General features: G+C 43.7%; 1 protein-coding gene across 1 annotated transcript in view; it reads left to right on the forward strand.

Moving 5' to 3' along the window:
• Window positions 1-16,377, forward strand: part of NOS1AP (nitric oxide synthase 1 adaptor protein) — a 48,267-nt gene extending 31,890 nt beyond the window's left edge. Inside the window, exons 3-10 of the mRNA XM_075287381.1 lie at window positions 542-634; window positions 2,311-2,369; window positions 3,523-3,631; window positions 10,957-11,098; window positions 11,213-11,376; window positions 12,741-12,887; window positions 12,981-13,146; window positions 15,811-16,377. Of these exons, the coding sequence (XP_075143482.1) occupies window positions 542-634; window positions 2,311-2,369; window positions 3,523-3,631; window positions 10,957-11,098; window positions 11,213-11,376; window positions 12,741-12,887; window positions 12,981-13,146; window positions 15,811-16,199 (1,269 nt within the window). The 3' untranslated portion in view covers window positions 16,200-16,377. The remainder of the gene's footprint in view (window positions 1-541; window positions 635-2,310; window positions 2,370-3,522; window positions 3,632-10,956; window positions 11,099-11,212; window positions 11,377-12,740; window positions 12,888-12,980; window positions 13,147-15,810) is intronic.
• The last annotated feature ends 289 nt before the right edge of the window (window positions 16,378-16,666 follow it).

Consider the following 16,666-nt stretch of genomic DNA (forward strand, 5'->3'; position numbering starts at 1 on the left):
TGGTCTTTGTCTGTCTACTCCAGTCCAGGACCGCACATCTGACAGTATAAAGTCTCGTTGGCATATCCAGTGCTGGAACTAACAGCATTGATTGCTCTGGAATGTGGGGGCTACAGAATGAATTCTAAATATGCCAGAACCTGTTGAGGGGCACCTATTGAAGGAGGCAAAGAGCCTGCGGAGGTGATCAAAGGTCCTCTTTGATGATGGCGTCCAAATTCTGGAGACCCTTTAACCAGTATGGAAATCTTGTGATATAACTTGTGATAATGTGATTTAAAGTCCTGATGGTTATCCTTCATCAGATGTCAAGAGCCGCTGAATTCTTTACACCCCGTGTATTATTTCTTTTGTAAGACCTTTCTTTTGTCTGGGCTTTCATTGTATGCGTCTAGCTTCCACCATCTGCATGAACGAAAAGCCCAAATCCCGTATTGTTCCCTCTTCACTGATATATTATGGTGACCTCTTCCTGACTGATTCTTTTGTGCCTTTTCATGTCTAGTCTTTGATACTGACTAATATCTTTTTTTTCCTGCAGTATGAATTCAAAGCAAAGAACATCAAGAAGAAGAAAGTTAACCTGATGGTATCTGTAGACGGTGTGAAAGTCATCTTAAAGAAGAAAAAGAAGGTGACTGATGCATTTTCTGTATGTTGATTTCAGTCTTCTTGCGTTGTGGAAACAATATACAAGGTTCTTTTACGGTTTTATACATTCTTCTCGGTCAATGTTTTATATATGGTTATGTATCAAAGCATTCTCATAGGAAATGCTGTGAGTTTTGCCAGTATCTGCCCCAGTTGCAGAGATATCGGTGCTCAACATCCTCAATGACACTGAGCTGTAAGGACGACACCCTGATAGTTCAGTAATATTGGTGCGAGAAGTAACTGCACCAGTATTTCTGCAACCGGCGCAGATACCGGCAAAACTGACAGTGTCAATGTTAGAGGACCTGAAATATCCTCTTTAATACATAACCAAATAGATTACATGAGTATACTTCCCTTTGTCGACCCTAACCCAAGGATGCAGGTCAGGGGCCACTTTCAGGCTGTGATGACCTATTCAGGGCCATCTCCAACCATCTTGACCGAGAAAAGGTTGTCATGTTTGGTGACTGCTCGTGTGTAAACAGGTCAGTAGCAGAGAAAGGGCAGTTATGAATAGTGCGATGTGCAGCCATCTCTGGATCCCCCATATGTCAGGGGAATTGGGTGCTTTGTCCACTGTTTGGCACTGCAGAAAATAAGATATACGTTCGAGTTTATGGGAGTTGTGAAAGGCAGAGCTAGAACCAAAACATCCATGTTCTTCAATGGAGCAAGCCAAAATTACCCTCTAAAGGTCAACCACGTTCTCCTGATATGAGCTGGTTTTCTTTCCGATGACCTAACAGACATTTATGCCATATAAAATTTATTTTCCGTGCATTTTATGTTGATGACCAGTATTGACCTTTAAACATCTTCGGACACATGCGGTTTTATATACCGCTAGAAAATCACCAGTGCCCTTAATTCAGGGCACTGTCAGCTTTCCTGTTATATGCCCCAGGGCTCGAGATATCGGCGCTGTTATAACGGAACCGATGTCTACCCACTGTCAGAAGGATGTTCCTGACAGTCTAGCTGGGATGTGAAGAACGTTCTCCCCTGACTGTACTCATTCCATAGAGTAGTACTGGGGAGCGTTCTTCACAACTCGGCATCATCGCTGGGTGGTAAGGAACTCCTCCTCTGACAGTACAGGACTATGGACGAGTACTTTCGGGGGTGTTCCTGACAGCCCAGCCACCCCCCACCCCCCCTATTTTCTCTGTATTCCACATAACCTGTCCTCTGTACACTATGAGAAGCAGAGCACAGCTCTCATTAGAGAACTGAAAGAGGGGAAAGAGTAAAGAAATGCAAGATTTCACAGAAAGGAAACAAAATTTGTTAATAAAGTACATTACAAAATGTATTAATGACACAAATACTGGCAGAAAATCAAGTTGTCTGAAAGTTTAGTTATATTTTAAGAAAATCCCTTTAAGAAGTCCCTATAAGAAGCATAGTCAGAAAAGCTTGGCACTTCTTTTTATAATTTATTGGAGATTGGAGACGCACTAACATTCATGTAAGAATATGTACACTGACCGCTTTGATTTTGGCTGACGTTTTTTTTGTAAAAGTAACGCATTTTTTGAGTTTACCCAAAAATACTCGGAAATAATACACGGTCAGTGTGTAAGTGACCTGAGGATGAACCAGATAACCTTGTACAGTCTTTCTACATATTGACTAAGCCATGTCTTGTTACAGAAGAAGGAATGGGACTGGGATCAAAGCAAGATGTTGGTGATGCAAGATCCTATCTACAGGTTAGTGCCTGCAACACATACAAGAGATGAATTCTTTGGAAAAAAAAAACAGTAGGAACTAGTGCCAGATGGATTAAGCCATGACAGTAATTTATGTGACTCGTACCATGACTGCATTAGGTGCATCCATCAACTCCAACAGGTCAGAAGTACAAAAACCAGACCTAAAACAGATTATTTATATAGTGTGTACAGTATACTAATGTAGCAGAGTTAATCTAAAATTCCGCAAACAGTTAAACTATTCTAGCGTGATATTTTTTCATAGGAGACAACAAAAACCCATGAGAAGTCAGTGAAAAATGTTTTACAATAAAGTGTGTCTTTTATTGTTGTCTGTGATATGATATCCCACTGCAGCAGTTTAACCAATTGCAAAAGTTCAGGTTAAAGAGGATCTTTCACCACCTGGGACACATGTGGTTTAATACACCACTAGAAAGCCGACGGTGCGCTGAATTCAGCGCACTATAGACTTTCTCGTTCTGTGCCCCCGCTGAAGAGCTATTGGTGCCGATACCGTAGCTCTTCACTGTCAGAAGGGCGTTTCCGACAGTCTGTCAGGACTGCCCTTCCTCACAGTAGCGTCTATTGCACTGTACTGTGAGAGGGGGCGTTCTTACTGCCCAACCATGACACTGAGTAGTGAGGAATGTCCCCCAGTACTCGTCTATAGACGAATACTATCAGGAGTAGGGGAGGCATTCCTCTCCACTCGGCGTCATTGCAGGGCGGTAAGGAGCACCCCCTTTCACAGTACAGTGCAATTGACGCTACCGTGAAGAGGGGCATTCCTGAAAAACTGTCAGAAATACTCTTCTGACACTGAAGAGCTACGGTAACGGCACAGATAGCTCTTCAGTGGGGGCACAGAACAGGAAAGCTGATAGTGCGCTGAATTCAGCACATTGTCGGCTTTCTAGCGGTATATTACACCATATGTGCCCGAGGATGTGAAAGGTCCTTTATAACTCTGCTACAGCTGTACATAAATGTAAGTCTCTCTGCTACACACACACACACACACACACACACACACACACACACTCACACTCACACTCTCATATATAAAGGCTCCCACTGCTCTGTACATATCATCCTTTTTATTCCATTCCATTCTGAACCCCTTTTTCCATCTCTCTCTTTGATGCAGAATATTCTATGTCTCTCATGACTCCCAAGACCTCAAGATCTTTAGTTACATTGCCAGAGATGGATCGAGTAATATTTTCCGCTGCAATGTGTTTAAATCTAAGAAAAAGGTAAGTCTGAAGGAAGGAGAAATCCCTCCATTTATGTGAAGTTTCATAGAAAGAGCTTTTATTATATGATTGTCTGGTTTATAGCCACACAAGCCACTCTATAGGTAATGGATAGAATATCTTGGGTATCTAAGAACGTTTACCGTCTTAAAGAGGGTTGTCTGGGAATCACCTGAGGCTGACCCATCCCCCTGGCCAGTCAGCTGTTTGAGGAGTCTACAGCCTCTTCAGTGCTCACCAAACACTGTGCAGTGGTTGTACTTGATATCACAACACAGCCCCATCACTTGAATGGGCCTGAGCTGCGATCAGGACACGTGACCGATGAATGTGATGTCATATTGCCGGGGTCTGAGGTGTTCGAACCATGTGGACCTTCAATTATTGACCTATTATAAAGATAGGCCTTCACCTAGACAGTCAAATCCACTTTAAAGTCTTTGGTCTGTGTTTATCAATGTTTTTGCCATTAGCTCCCATTCACTTGCAGAGACTCAGATCCACCACTACACAGAGAACTGCCCTGCCTGCTTCCTGCTCTATTCTCTGTGTACCAGAGAACAGCGGATCGATGGGGGGTGTTTGGTGTCCGGTCCCCACAGATCTGATAGTGATGACCTATCCCTGGGATACATCATCAGTATTTTTAGTCCCTTTCATATTTCCTTTAAGCATATCTCTCCATTTATATAGAACATTATTTCCAGAAGATACTGCTTTAATCATTTCTATTATGAAAGGGTTTTATATCATCGCCAGCTGTTTCTGCTGGAACAGACGAGAAGAGAACATTGTAGCTTGATGCATATTGCAAATGATATCAAAGGTTTGAGAAATGTTTCCTGCGTGCAGCCTGCAGGTGTTTTGCTCGCGTTTCATTGTACAGAGTTCTTGCTTTGAGCCTAATATTTTCTACAGACCGCTATTTCATTTTGCACAAGTGACCCGTCCACATCTCACAGTACCTAGACCTTCTCTCTGCTCTTTCATTTGACTTTTTATGTATTATTGTATAAAACTATTGAATCCTGGGGGATTTTTTACAATTATTTCAGTTATTCAAGAAGTTTTCTCAGCGATCATCAGAAACTTGTCATAAATCTTGCGAGTAGGTTATGATACTCTCCACTGGGGCTTCCACCGACCATGAGAACAAGGGTCCCTTTTGTCATATACACATTGACAGTCCAGTCTTTGGCTGTCTTCATCACATGAACGTAGACCTGCCCTTATCTATTCATGTACAGAGTATAGCAGCTAGGCCAGCTAAGCCAATGGTTGGTTGTGTGCTGCTTCTTGTCAATACATCTGACCAGAACTGGGCGCACTGAGGTTTCTGGGAGATGTGGTTTTAGGAGAATGCGACGGCGTAGAAGTAGCAGCAAATTTAATGACAGAGGAGGTAGAGTAAGAACAATGAAATATTTTGCAATAAGATTAGAATAAGGGAGCGTTCACACTACCGTCGGTGTCCGCTGCTAATGTCTGTTCACAATCTTGTGCGGACATTATCATCGGACACTAGCTGTGTCCGTGACGTTTTGCATTCATTTAAATGGACATCGGGTGCGTTCTTTTACTGTCCGTGGGTGTCCTTAAGTGTCCGTTCCCAAAGATGTCCGACTTTTCAAGCGGACAGCAAAAACCCGACATGTAGGTTTTTGCTGTCCGCTGTGATTTGTTCCTATATTGCAACATGGTAATGTCACAGTACAGAGATAATATAATTATATAGTTGAGGCCATAATAAATTGAAAAACTCATTGCGGACCCACATCGCTATCAGCGACCCGCCATGGCTGTGCGAAAAGGCCATTGGAATTTAGTGTCAAAGCAAGCGTTTTGATGGTAAATTTATAAGCCGGCGGGCGCTTTTACACCATCACAGCGGTCATTGAAGTCAGTGGGAGCTTAGCTGCAGTGATGGTGTCCGGCTGCTTTCTGTATAGGATAAGCGTTGGAAGCGACTCCATACATCTGATCAATCCAAGGCCTGGCTGCTGGCCTCCTACCATCAGGTATTTATGGTCTATCCTGAGTATAGGCTATACAAATCTTAACCCTTAACCACCCCTTTAAGAGGCTGAAGCCTATTAATAATTCAGGTGCATCTTGTGCCAGTCAGGGAATAGAATAAATCTGGTACACAGAACAACAGTCTTAATAAATTCCCCCACTGTATTTACAAATATGTATTATATAAATTATCATTATATATTATACAGAAACATATATACAGGCGCATATATACAGACACTTAAAGACATGTCTTAATACCTACATACTGTGTATACGCACACTGGAGCAGATTTACTAATATTATCTAAAACTTAGACTATGCAAAGTCAGACCAGACAGTCTCACAATGTTCCAGATTTATTACAGTGTGACAAATATTATGTTATATTATTAGACTTTACACCTCCTATTACACTACTTGGCTTTACTTTACACCAGAAGATCATGCCAAAATTTAACTGCAAAGTGTCTAAAATATCTAAAACACATGTAAATGTGAAGCGAGTTATTACAGTTTTTTTTTTGATGCAAATTGTGCCAGAATTATGGTGCATTTAGTAAATCTCCCCGTACATTTTATATAGAGAGACACGTCTAAATGAATTCTTTCTATGTATACATACCATAAATGGTTAAAGTGGGCCTGCCCATAGGCTTTGCTGAATTTGCATTGGTTTCCAATGGGAACAGGGCACATTTGCTGTGAGGAGAGACCAACAGTGGGATATTTCATGTCTAAGGCCCGGTTCACACAGGGCGCGGATGGTGGATTTTGGTCCTGATTCTGACACGGGAAGCCGCATCAGAATATGGCCAAAATCCGCCTGCTGCGACTTCCGACAGTCATGGCACCCTGGTCCAAAGCATGCTGCTGCGAGGCGGTCGCATCCACCTGAAGAAATGGCAGCTCACTACTTTTTTTCGAAAAAAGAGCGCTAGCGGTCTACATAGACCACTATTGTGAGGGGGCGGATTATGACATGGATTCCACGCCAAAATTCGCCCCCTCTTGCCCCGTTTGAATGGGGCCTTATAGCCCAGTGCAAGTTTTTCTTTTTTTGTAGCTCTTTCTGTTGCAGCGATAACAATGCTGTTCATTTCAACTACTGATATCGCTGTACTGTAGGGGGCGCTCTTTACAGCCCAGGGTCACCACTGAGCAGTGAAGAACGCCCACCTTTTGGTAAAGCGATACTCTCTTGTACTGTGAAGGATGCGTTCTCCCCTGCCCAGCGATGGCACTGGGTTGTAAAGAGCGCCCCCTACAGTACAGCAATATTAATAGTGCAAAACTAATGTTACTGATATTTCTGCAAGAGAAGGAGATACCAGCAAAGGAAAAACGGTGCTGATTTCAGCTTCTTCATGCTATATAACATGCACTAAGATAGGGGACATCATTTTCATTTTTTTCTTTAAATGTTGATTGAGATGCAAAAAAACCCTGCCTACATCCTTGTCCGCAAACTCAGTGTGAACATACCCTTACTCATTCCAAATCCAATGCTGGTAAATGTACGGTGTCTGTAGTTACAGTATACATTACGTCTCACCCGTGGGTCTCTTACTGCCGATCCCGTCCTCTCCTGCCCACCAGCTACAAAGTCTTTCATGCCTTTAATGATGGCTAATAGTTTCTGCTTCCCCTGACTACTCTCATACAAAGCCGTGGCCTCCAGCTGTTCTCCTCACCTCTTCCTTTCTATAAGATGCCAGCTGCTCACTCCCGGCCTTTCTGCTGCCGTTTCCTGATGTTTACAGTCCAGTATCCAAGAGATCCTCCGTTATTAAAAGGAGAACATTGCGGCCCCCTATTCTATTATTGCCTGTTTCCATGGAGAATTTAATATCTGAGGTCTCCTGGCTCGCGGCTAGAATAAATCTCAATGTTCGCTGAAGTCTGTTTTTTTTCCCCGCATTATCCTGTGCAGGGGTCAGATATTAGTAACCACTGCTCTAAATCCCTTTACCTACATACTAGCTGTTCAGTGGACTCAAAGTCTAATTTCTACGGGGTTTTATTATTTCATTAAAGGGAGTCCATCAGCAGGAAATTGGTATCGAACTAATGGCAGTACCTTGTAGGAAGGCCTCTACACTTTCCAAAGATGCCTTTCTTATTCTGCATTGCAGCTCCATTAAGCATGAATATCAGAATTTTTATTATTGTGAAAAATGAGCAATACCGTTTATACTCGAGTATAAGCTGACCCGAATATAAGCCGAGGCCCCTAATTTTACCACAAGAAACTGGGAAAACCTATTGACTCGAGTATAAGCCGAGGGGGGGAAATGCAGCAGCTACTGGAAAATTTCAAAAATGAAAATGGTCGGAGTTTTTGGGTGCAGTAATTGCTGAAAAGTTCGGCTTATACTCGAGTATATACGAATAGTTTAAAATACCTCTGCTCTCATAGGAATGCATATAAGCGGCCGAACACTGAGTTAAGCGCCGGCCGGTGGCGCTAGCTGATAACACGCATTCCTATGGAGCAAGGTATTGAATCAACACTACTACAACTACTACAAAGAGTCCGATATCACTCAGGCAATGGGGTTGGAGCTGAGTGGGGTTAAGGCCGATTTATATAGAGCAGAGAGCAAAGCCCCAGCAGGAGAAGAAATGTCCGTAAAGGCCTTTTTAGCTCATTTACACAGGATAAAACACAGATTTTCATCAAAATGGGGCTGCAATGTAGAATAAGAAAGACTTCTTTGGAAAGTATAGAAACCGCCGTTTGATACCGATTTTGCTGTGGTCAGACTCCATTTAATGGGAGTCATGCAGTTCCATGCATCTATTATGTTGGTTTCGCAGCACACATTCAACATGTACAACAAATATATGCTACATGTGTGAGCAAAGCCTAAAGGCCATGCTCATATTTTTTAATATTTTTATTTAAAGGGGTTTTCCAGGCTAAAAATATTAATAAGTCATCAATATCAGATTGGAAAAGGTCTGATACTTTGCTCGAACCCCCATGAATCAGCTGTTCTCAGCAGCTGATACACAGAGAATGGAACAGGAAACAGACAGCGCTGTTCTCAGTTAGTGGCCAGGCTTGGGTATTGCAGATCAACTCCCATTCATTTGAAAGGGGGCAAACCTGCAGTGAATTAGATATGCTGCTGGGGACAGGTGATCAGTAGGGGTGCTGGGACCCTCACTGACCTGAGTTCATAACAGAACTTTAGGATCTAGGAGAATCCATGTATCCCTCTTGTGCTGGTCCCTGCTTAAATGCTGTGTGTGAATGGGGTTTTATAAAAAAAAAATCATTCATCCCCCTTCTTCTGCAGAATTTCATTTACAAAACTTGTAAAATCAGCTGATCCTTCCTGTTTTTTATAGATTTATTTTAGAATTTACAGGTAAGAGTGGGGACTGTCCCTCCGAATATCCAGAAAACACCGCTTGGCATTTATAGACATCAATATACTGCACACATTAAAATGGCAGATGTGGTGCAGCAGATAAGGAGGATTTCCCAGCAGAAAAAGACTGGTAATGGCCGGCTCAGGGTGGGTTAAAAATAAAAGAACCAATACTCTTCTATCCCCGCCACGTCCATCTCAGTGCTGGTCAGGTCTCCGCTTTCCTATTTCCTGGTTCAGTCTCGCCACACAGGACATGCCCTCTCAACAAATGACTTCCTGGCATTTCCTATTGAGCAGACCAGCGCTGACCCTGGCCAGATTGGTGGGGGTCCAGGAGATACGTTTTGGTTCTTTTATTTTTATAACCAACTCTGAGCTTCCTAACACTAGGTTTTTCTTTGCTGCTGGAAACCCTGCTAATCCAGGAAAATTCCTTTAAGTATGTGTTTCCCCACATGCCAATTGTAGCTCTTTGCGGTCTGTATTTATACCATTATGTTATTACTGTGAATAGAACCACATCCTCTGTGACTAGTCATTATGGACTACTAACTAAGCAGTGCTGGTTTGGGAGTGATTTACTATAAAATGTTAATTCTAGTAGTGTGAGAATGTATATTTAAAGGGAACTAGTCATGAACCGGGCACTTTTACATTGAAGTATAATATATATATATCCTATCCTACTAATATAAATGTGAAATTTTGTATCTTTGTGTGTTTGTTCCTCAATCACTCAAAAACAGCTGAATGGATTTGAATGATGTTTGGCACATAGATAGATTGTAACCTCGATTAAAATATAGGCTACTTTTTATCCCGGTAAATGACATGGCTTCACGACTGTTATGAATTTAGGTTCACATACTATATTAAACAGCTCTTAGCAGCCTTATCTCAGCCAGGTCTGTTATCTCTCTGTGTAAACACACTTAACCCTCAGTGTGTAGACACCCTTTTGCATATTATCTGATCTGCTCCAGTGCTGACAAACCTGGGCAAAACACCTTTAATCCATATTGGCAGTTTGCCAACTTTGCCAATTTTTAACATGCCTGGAAAAAGAGAATCTAATTTTTCGCAAACAACGACAGCTATGAAGGAGCCAGAAGTCAGAGTTCTTCTCAAGCGCAGCTGAGGGGGATCATCGACATCATCTACATGCTCATTATATGGCTTCCCAGCGAGGTGCTGAGATGCCGGAACAATCCCAGGCACAGTGCAAGAATCAAGTTTAGCGGCAGGCAGCTTGAGAGCTGCCAAAATGTTGGAGCATGCAGATCACGCTCATTAATATGGTGTCCCAGCGAGCTGCTGAGATGCCGGAACAATCACAGGCACGGTGTGAGGAACAAGTTCAGCAGCAGCTGTTGAAATGCCGGAGCAGGCAAAACATCGACGGCAGCAATTTGCTAAATCTGGGCGGATCATCAACGCCAAGAACCCGCAGACGAAGTCGCAGGCAGAAGCTAGTGTGTGTGTGTATACATAGATAGATTATATATATGTATACACACACACACACACACTTTATCACAAATTTCTAGTGCTTTACTGGAATGGCAGGAGGAGTCTCATGCCAAATATAGTACTAGGCATATAAGATAGTGGTTCTGTGCTTTGAACCCATTCCTTATACATACCTTTCCAATGATTAAAAATACAAAATATATATTTTATAGGGTTTTAACAACACAACAATAGACTCAAAGTGAACAAAGGAAATTGCAAGGCAACAGTGCTAACCATTGAGCCAACATGCTGCTCTTTATTGGCATTTGAGGGCACTTACTTGGGTTGAGGTGGTGAAAGGTCTTCTTTAAGGTGTCGTCCTGTTTTAATATTAAGTCTAAAGATAAGACATTAGACATTCACTGCTTGTAGATCTACTGTGTTATAATGAATTATCACAATCTTCTTTGTAGAGCCAAGCCATGCGCGTTGTGCGGACGGTGGGCCAAGCATTTGAGGTTTGCCACAAGTTGAGTTTGCAGCACACCGAACAAGGAGGAGATGGGCGAGAGGATATTGAGAGTGAGAAGAGCACTGACGACTCTGGTGTGCCAGGTAAATTAGACATAATGGACACACTGCAGAGAATATCCAGCTCTGTATTCGATCTCACTGTTCGCTAGTGGCTCGATGTTTTCCAGGGCTAATTCACTTGTCTATGTTCTGCAGTAACACATGTAGTCGCCAGTGTGGACCACAATGCAGATGAGACTGATATTGATGCTTTGGACAGTCCACTGCCTGGAGACCAGCGCCCTAAGTTTAGTCGTGGAGTTACAGATTTGGATGCAGTGAAAAAGGAGAGCGAGTGTACTGATGAAAAGAAGGTAAATGTAAGATTCCTGATACTCCTATTGGAGTTATTATGGTCATACACGCGTCTAATATACAGGTGTCAAACATAAGGCCCGTTAGGCCAAATCCGGGGCCACTTTAATCAAATGGTAGCTGCATTAGGTCCCCCTAAACCAGGGGTGCTCACACTTGTACAGGGGTTGAGCTACTTATAAATTGACCAAGTCAAAATGATCTACTGTGTGGGTGGGGCCTGGGTCTGCTGTGTGGGTGGGGCCCACAAGTCTAACAAGACTGGGTGGGGCTTAACAAGTCTAAGGGGCGGGGCCTGCTCTGATGCAGACGTTCTGATTGGCTCAGAGCTCACATGGCACTGCTCGAGCACCAAGCACAGAGCTGACACCACTGCCAGAAATGCCGGTGCCCTCAGCACAGACCCCCAGCCTGGAAGGCTCCTGCCTGAGGCCGACTGGAGAGCGGGGAGCGCGTCATGCCCCGGAGATGCTGCCGAGACACACGGAACAGAAGCAGCAACAGCTCCGAGGCATGACGCGCTCCCCACTCTCCAGTCTGACATGGAAACTAGGCGGGGCTGCGGCCCAGGCCCCGCCCACACAGCAGACCGCACCTGCAATGAACGCTTCTGGCTGCATCACACGATCGACCCATACTTCTTTTGCGATCGACCGGTAGATTGCGATCAACATATTGGGCACCCCTGCCCTAAACCATGTGACATCACTTAGTGTGTTCTGTCTTCGACCGGTGCTCTAAATGTAACTACGCATAACTGGTATAGCTGCATTTATATAGTTGATATAGTTGAGGAATTACTAAGGGCCCTTTCAAGACAACCATAAGGCTGATCTGGCCCTCGGCTCTAATGCAGGGGTTTCAAAGTTCATATTGCACCATCCTGAGGGCAAAGTGATCATATTATAAAGGCCAAAGCTTGCAGTACTTAAAGACAATTTAGGCTAAGAAAGCGTAAAAACAAGAGATGGCGCTCCCATAGGACAATATAGTTTTAGAATTGATGGAAAGAGGAAATTCTTCTCCATAAAGCATAATCCTTGTTACAATAAACAGGAGGAGAAATGATGTAGGAGGAAGTTTTCCTCTGTAATGTATAATTCCTATGGGCGTCTGCTGCATCTTTAACCATCTCTGCCCCAGATGACCCATCTGCTTTTATCCATCTCCTCAGCATGGTGAGAATCATCCAGTTTTTTTTTAGAGAAAGGTCGAACCATTGACATAGTATAGAAAGAATACACGCATGGTAGGCCATTGAGTATCCGAGTTTCACTACAGCCATATAGCTATACAGAGGTCATTCCTATATGTTCACAAAAAATAAAGCAAGTCATATTGACTAACACTGTCATGTACTCCTCTGCAGGAAAAAGTAATAGCCTCTCCCAAGATGTTGCTCCCATCAGATGGTCAGCTTCTCCCTGGAAGTCCGCTCTCTGTTCACCACCAAATCCAGCTGCTTCAGCAGCAACTGCAGCAACAACAGCAGCAGACTCAAGTGGCGGTGGCCCAGGTACGAGAAAAATAAGGCCATCAGTATCTGTATATGTTATGTGCGCTACCTGTGTAACACTTGACCTACTGGAGCATGTCTTCTCCTTTGCAGGTTCATTTACTGAAGGACCAGTTGTCTGCAGAAGCCGCTGCCAGGCTGGAGTCCCAGGCGAGAGTGCACCAGCTGCTCCTGCAGAATAAGGACTTGCTGCAACATATTTCTCTGCTGGTAAAACAAGTGCAGGAGCTGGAATACAAGTTATCTGGAAAAAATGCCAGTAAGTTCTGAAGATAGATGGGTATGGTTATTTTTGTTTACTGCAGAAGAGGCAACGGGGAAGATTTATTATTGATTAGCGATTCCCCCAACCCCCGTGCGCCACCAGGCCCCCCGATCCCCTCAAAAGTTTTCATAAATTTTTACAAACAAAAGGAAAAGTCAGAACGTAGTACTGCAAGGTAAAGCAAAAAACAGTCAATGATAAAACAGCCAAGAAATAATTAGCGGGGGAAGAGGGAGGGAGGGAGGGAAAAGGGAAGGGAAAAGGAAGAAAGGGAACAGGAGGAGTCACAAACCACACAAAGCACAGTAAGCATCCCAGGGCGACCACACGGCCTGGAAAGCATCCAATGCGTTATTCAGGGAGGCAGTGAGGTGTTCTAAGCTGTGTATGTCCTTCAGTCGTGACCCAGGTGATTTGGCGGGAGGTTAAGTAAATATACAAGTGGGTCAAGGTCGACGGAGTAAACTGGTGTGCAATCTGGCATGTATACGCGTGTCAGAATTTGCGTGCTCAAAAAAGATCCCATTGATTTCAATGGGGATTACGATCGTATAACGTGCGTTATTTTGCAGCACGCGTATACATGCCAGATTGCGCGCCAGTTTACTCTGTGTGAACTGCCCCTATGTGTGTACACAGAAGGCTGTCAATCACTATGTGGGAGGGCTCAGGAGGACTCTCACGGTCTCTCTAAGGAGTCCTTTCAGGATTTACTCAGCTTTTTGGTCAGAAATGCTGCTGCAAATCATATAAACCTATATATATCACAAAGCTCACCTTGTATGATACTCTGTCCTCACGGAGGCAAAAATGACCTGGAAGATTTGTTGAAGTGAAGTTCATATTTCAAAGGTCTGTCTTGTCATGAACAAACCCTTTAATATGAGTCTGTCACAATAATCAGCTTAAGAGCTCCGGCAAGCGACTTATTTTTTGGCGCTCCACTATGACTGCCATCCAGATACAACATTAGTTATCTGCTGTCTGCACACACAGCATGAGCAGCAGCTTGATATCTCCCAAAGCTAATGTGGAATCGGCTATTTATGTTATTCCCAAAGAATTGCTCTAGGTTAAAGAAGCACTCCATCTTCCTTTATATTCACCCCCTCAGTGGGGTGCTGTGAGGGTTACACTTCTTGTTGCCTTATCTGGTAAATCTAGTGCACACTATGTCCTTGTCCTACATTTCCTGCTACAGTGAACCAGAACTCAGACTCCTAATGTATTGCTATAGAACAAGGCTCTTGTGAATGCATTAAAGAGGACATGTCCCCTCCTCTGCCAACTCCATCTCTTTACATCATTTAATAGGTTCCTCTCCACTAATTCTGGCACAGTTTAATTTTTTGTTCTATAGCCCCCGCCACTCCTGAGCAACCAAAGTTGTTAATTTTGGTTCTTGATACGCTATTTAGACTCTGTACTGTCAGGAGGGCGGTGTCAGGCAGGAGCAGACAAGGGGTGTGATTCTGAGCTCTGCCTCTGAATAACACCCCCTGCCTGACACCGCCCTTCTGACATTACAGAGTCTAAATAACTCATCAGGCACCAAAAAATCCTTGCTCTTGTTGCTCAAGAATGGTGAGGGTTAGAGAGTAGAGATGAGTGAGTAGTATTCGATCGAATACCTTGCCGCCATATGTATGCGTATAAGCGGCCGGACACCAAGGGGTTAAGTGCATCGAATATTCGATGTGTTTAACCCCTTAGTGTTTGGCAGCTTACACGCATACCTATGGCAGCGAGGTATTTGATCGAATACTACTCGCTCATCTCTATTAGAGAGAAAATTTCAACTGGGCTGGAATCGGGGGAGCCGTGCTTATTAAATGATGCAGATTCGGTGGAAGTGGTGAAGGTTAAGTTTCTGAGTTCCGGTTCACTGAAAAAGACATGGTGATGTGGGGCAGAGCCAGAAACCCGATCTCATTCACTGCATCACACTGAAACACCTTTGTAAAAATGAGCGGCGAAATACAAAAAAAAAAAAAAATGGTGGAGTGCTTCTTTAATGGGTGACAAGCCTTGGCTTTATTCTGTTCACATTATACATTCCTGATCTGAGAGGGATCTCCTGACTTTATCACTTACCTACTCTTTGTAACCCACGGGGCTTGCATTAGATTCTAAGACGACTTAGGGCTAGTTCACACGTGGGCAAAGGGGAGGTTTTTGACAGCGGAATTCGCTTCAAAAACCTCTCCTTTAACATGGTGGTCTATGTAGACCACTAGCTTTTTTTTTCCTCCTAGCGTTTTCCGCCTGAAGAAGCGACATGACCTTTCTTCAGGCGGAAAACGCCTGAAGAATTGCATAGAAGTGAATGGGAGGCGAAAACCGCGCGGTAAAAAACCGCGCGGTTTTTTGCACACAAAACCGCGCGGTTTTTTGCAAAAAACCGCGCGGTTTTCGCCTGCAGTTTCTATAGCACATATAGGAAAAAAAAACCCTAGCGAAAACCGCTAGTGAAAACCGCGTCAAAAACCTCGTCAAAAACCACGTGGAATGCAAAAAACAGCGTCAAAAAAACTCCTCGAGGTTTTTTACCTCGCACAAATAAGCTAGGCGGTTTTCACGTGTGAACTGACCCTTATGGTTATACTTGTCCATGTTGTGTGATTTTCACACTGAAGTCTCGTTCCTTAATCCTTGCAGTGGGATCTCAGGACAGCCTCCTTGAAATCACCTTCCGTTCCAGCATCCTTCCAGTGCTTTGTGATCCTTCAACGCCGAAACCAGAAGATCTCCCCCCACTGACTGAACCTGATCCTTCCTTCCAGCTGGGCAGCCCGTTAGGTAGGACAGACTGCTTGGTGAAGGTGCAGTGTTATCGTTTTGTTCCAGGCGAGGGGGAAGGAACAAGTGAACTTCTTGGCAGCCTTGAGCTCTATAGGTTCAGAGAATCTGGAATAGCATCTGAATACGAATCCAACACTGATGAGAGTGAAGAGAGGGAGTCGTGGCAGGATGAGGGTGGGAGGCTGGCCCACGTACTGCACAGAGACATGCTGGGGGACAGTCTGGAGGATGAGATTGCTGTGTGAACAGAGAGGAAAGACGCAAGAATGTAGATTGAATTGGTTCGGTTTTGTGTTTGTGACATCAGGGGAGTCTGCTGTATTTGTACTCTGTGATATTTGCACTGTTTGCTATGTGTAAGTACTGTGTGTCTCCTGAAAAGACAGTTGGGTTCATTTGTACATGTCACTGATATCGAAGTTAATACTGACAATATTGGGGCTAGTCCTAAAGGGTGTCTGCCACATGTATAGACCCATTCAATAGGCGGCATCTATAAGACCTTTAAACAGCCACCCCATAGCTTTATAAAAATGGCATCTGTCAGTGATCCTCCTAGGTCAGGCGAAACATCATGAGAACGATCAGGATTCTCTTAAGATACTCATTCCACTAATATTGGCTGAACTGGACTATTACAGGAAGACCGGTCGATCACCTAAGGTATATGATGTCTCCCGACTCTTCTCCATCAAATGATATTGGAAGAAGC

This window comes from Leptodactylus fuscus, chromosome 9 (assembly GCF_031893055.1).
Source record: "Leptodactylus fuscus isolate aLepFus1 chromosome 9, aLepFus1.hap2, whole genome shotgun sequence".
Taxonomy (NCBI): domain Eukaryota; kingdom Metazoa; phylum Chordata; class Amphibia; order Anura; family Leptodactylidae; genus Leptodactylus; species Leptodactylus fuscus.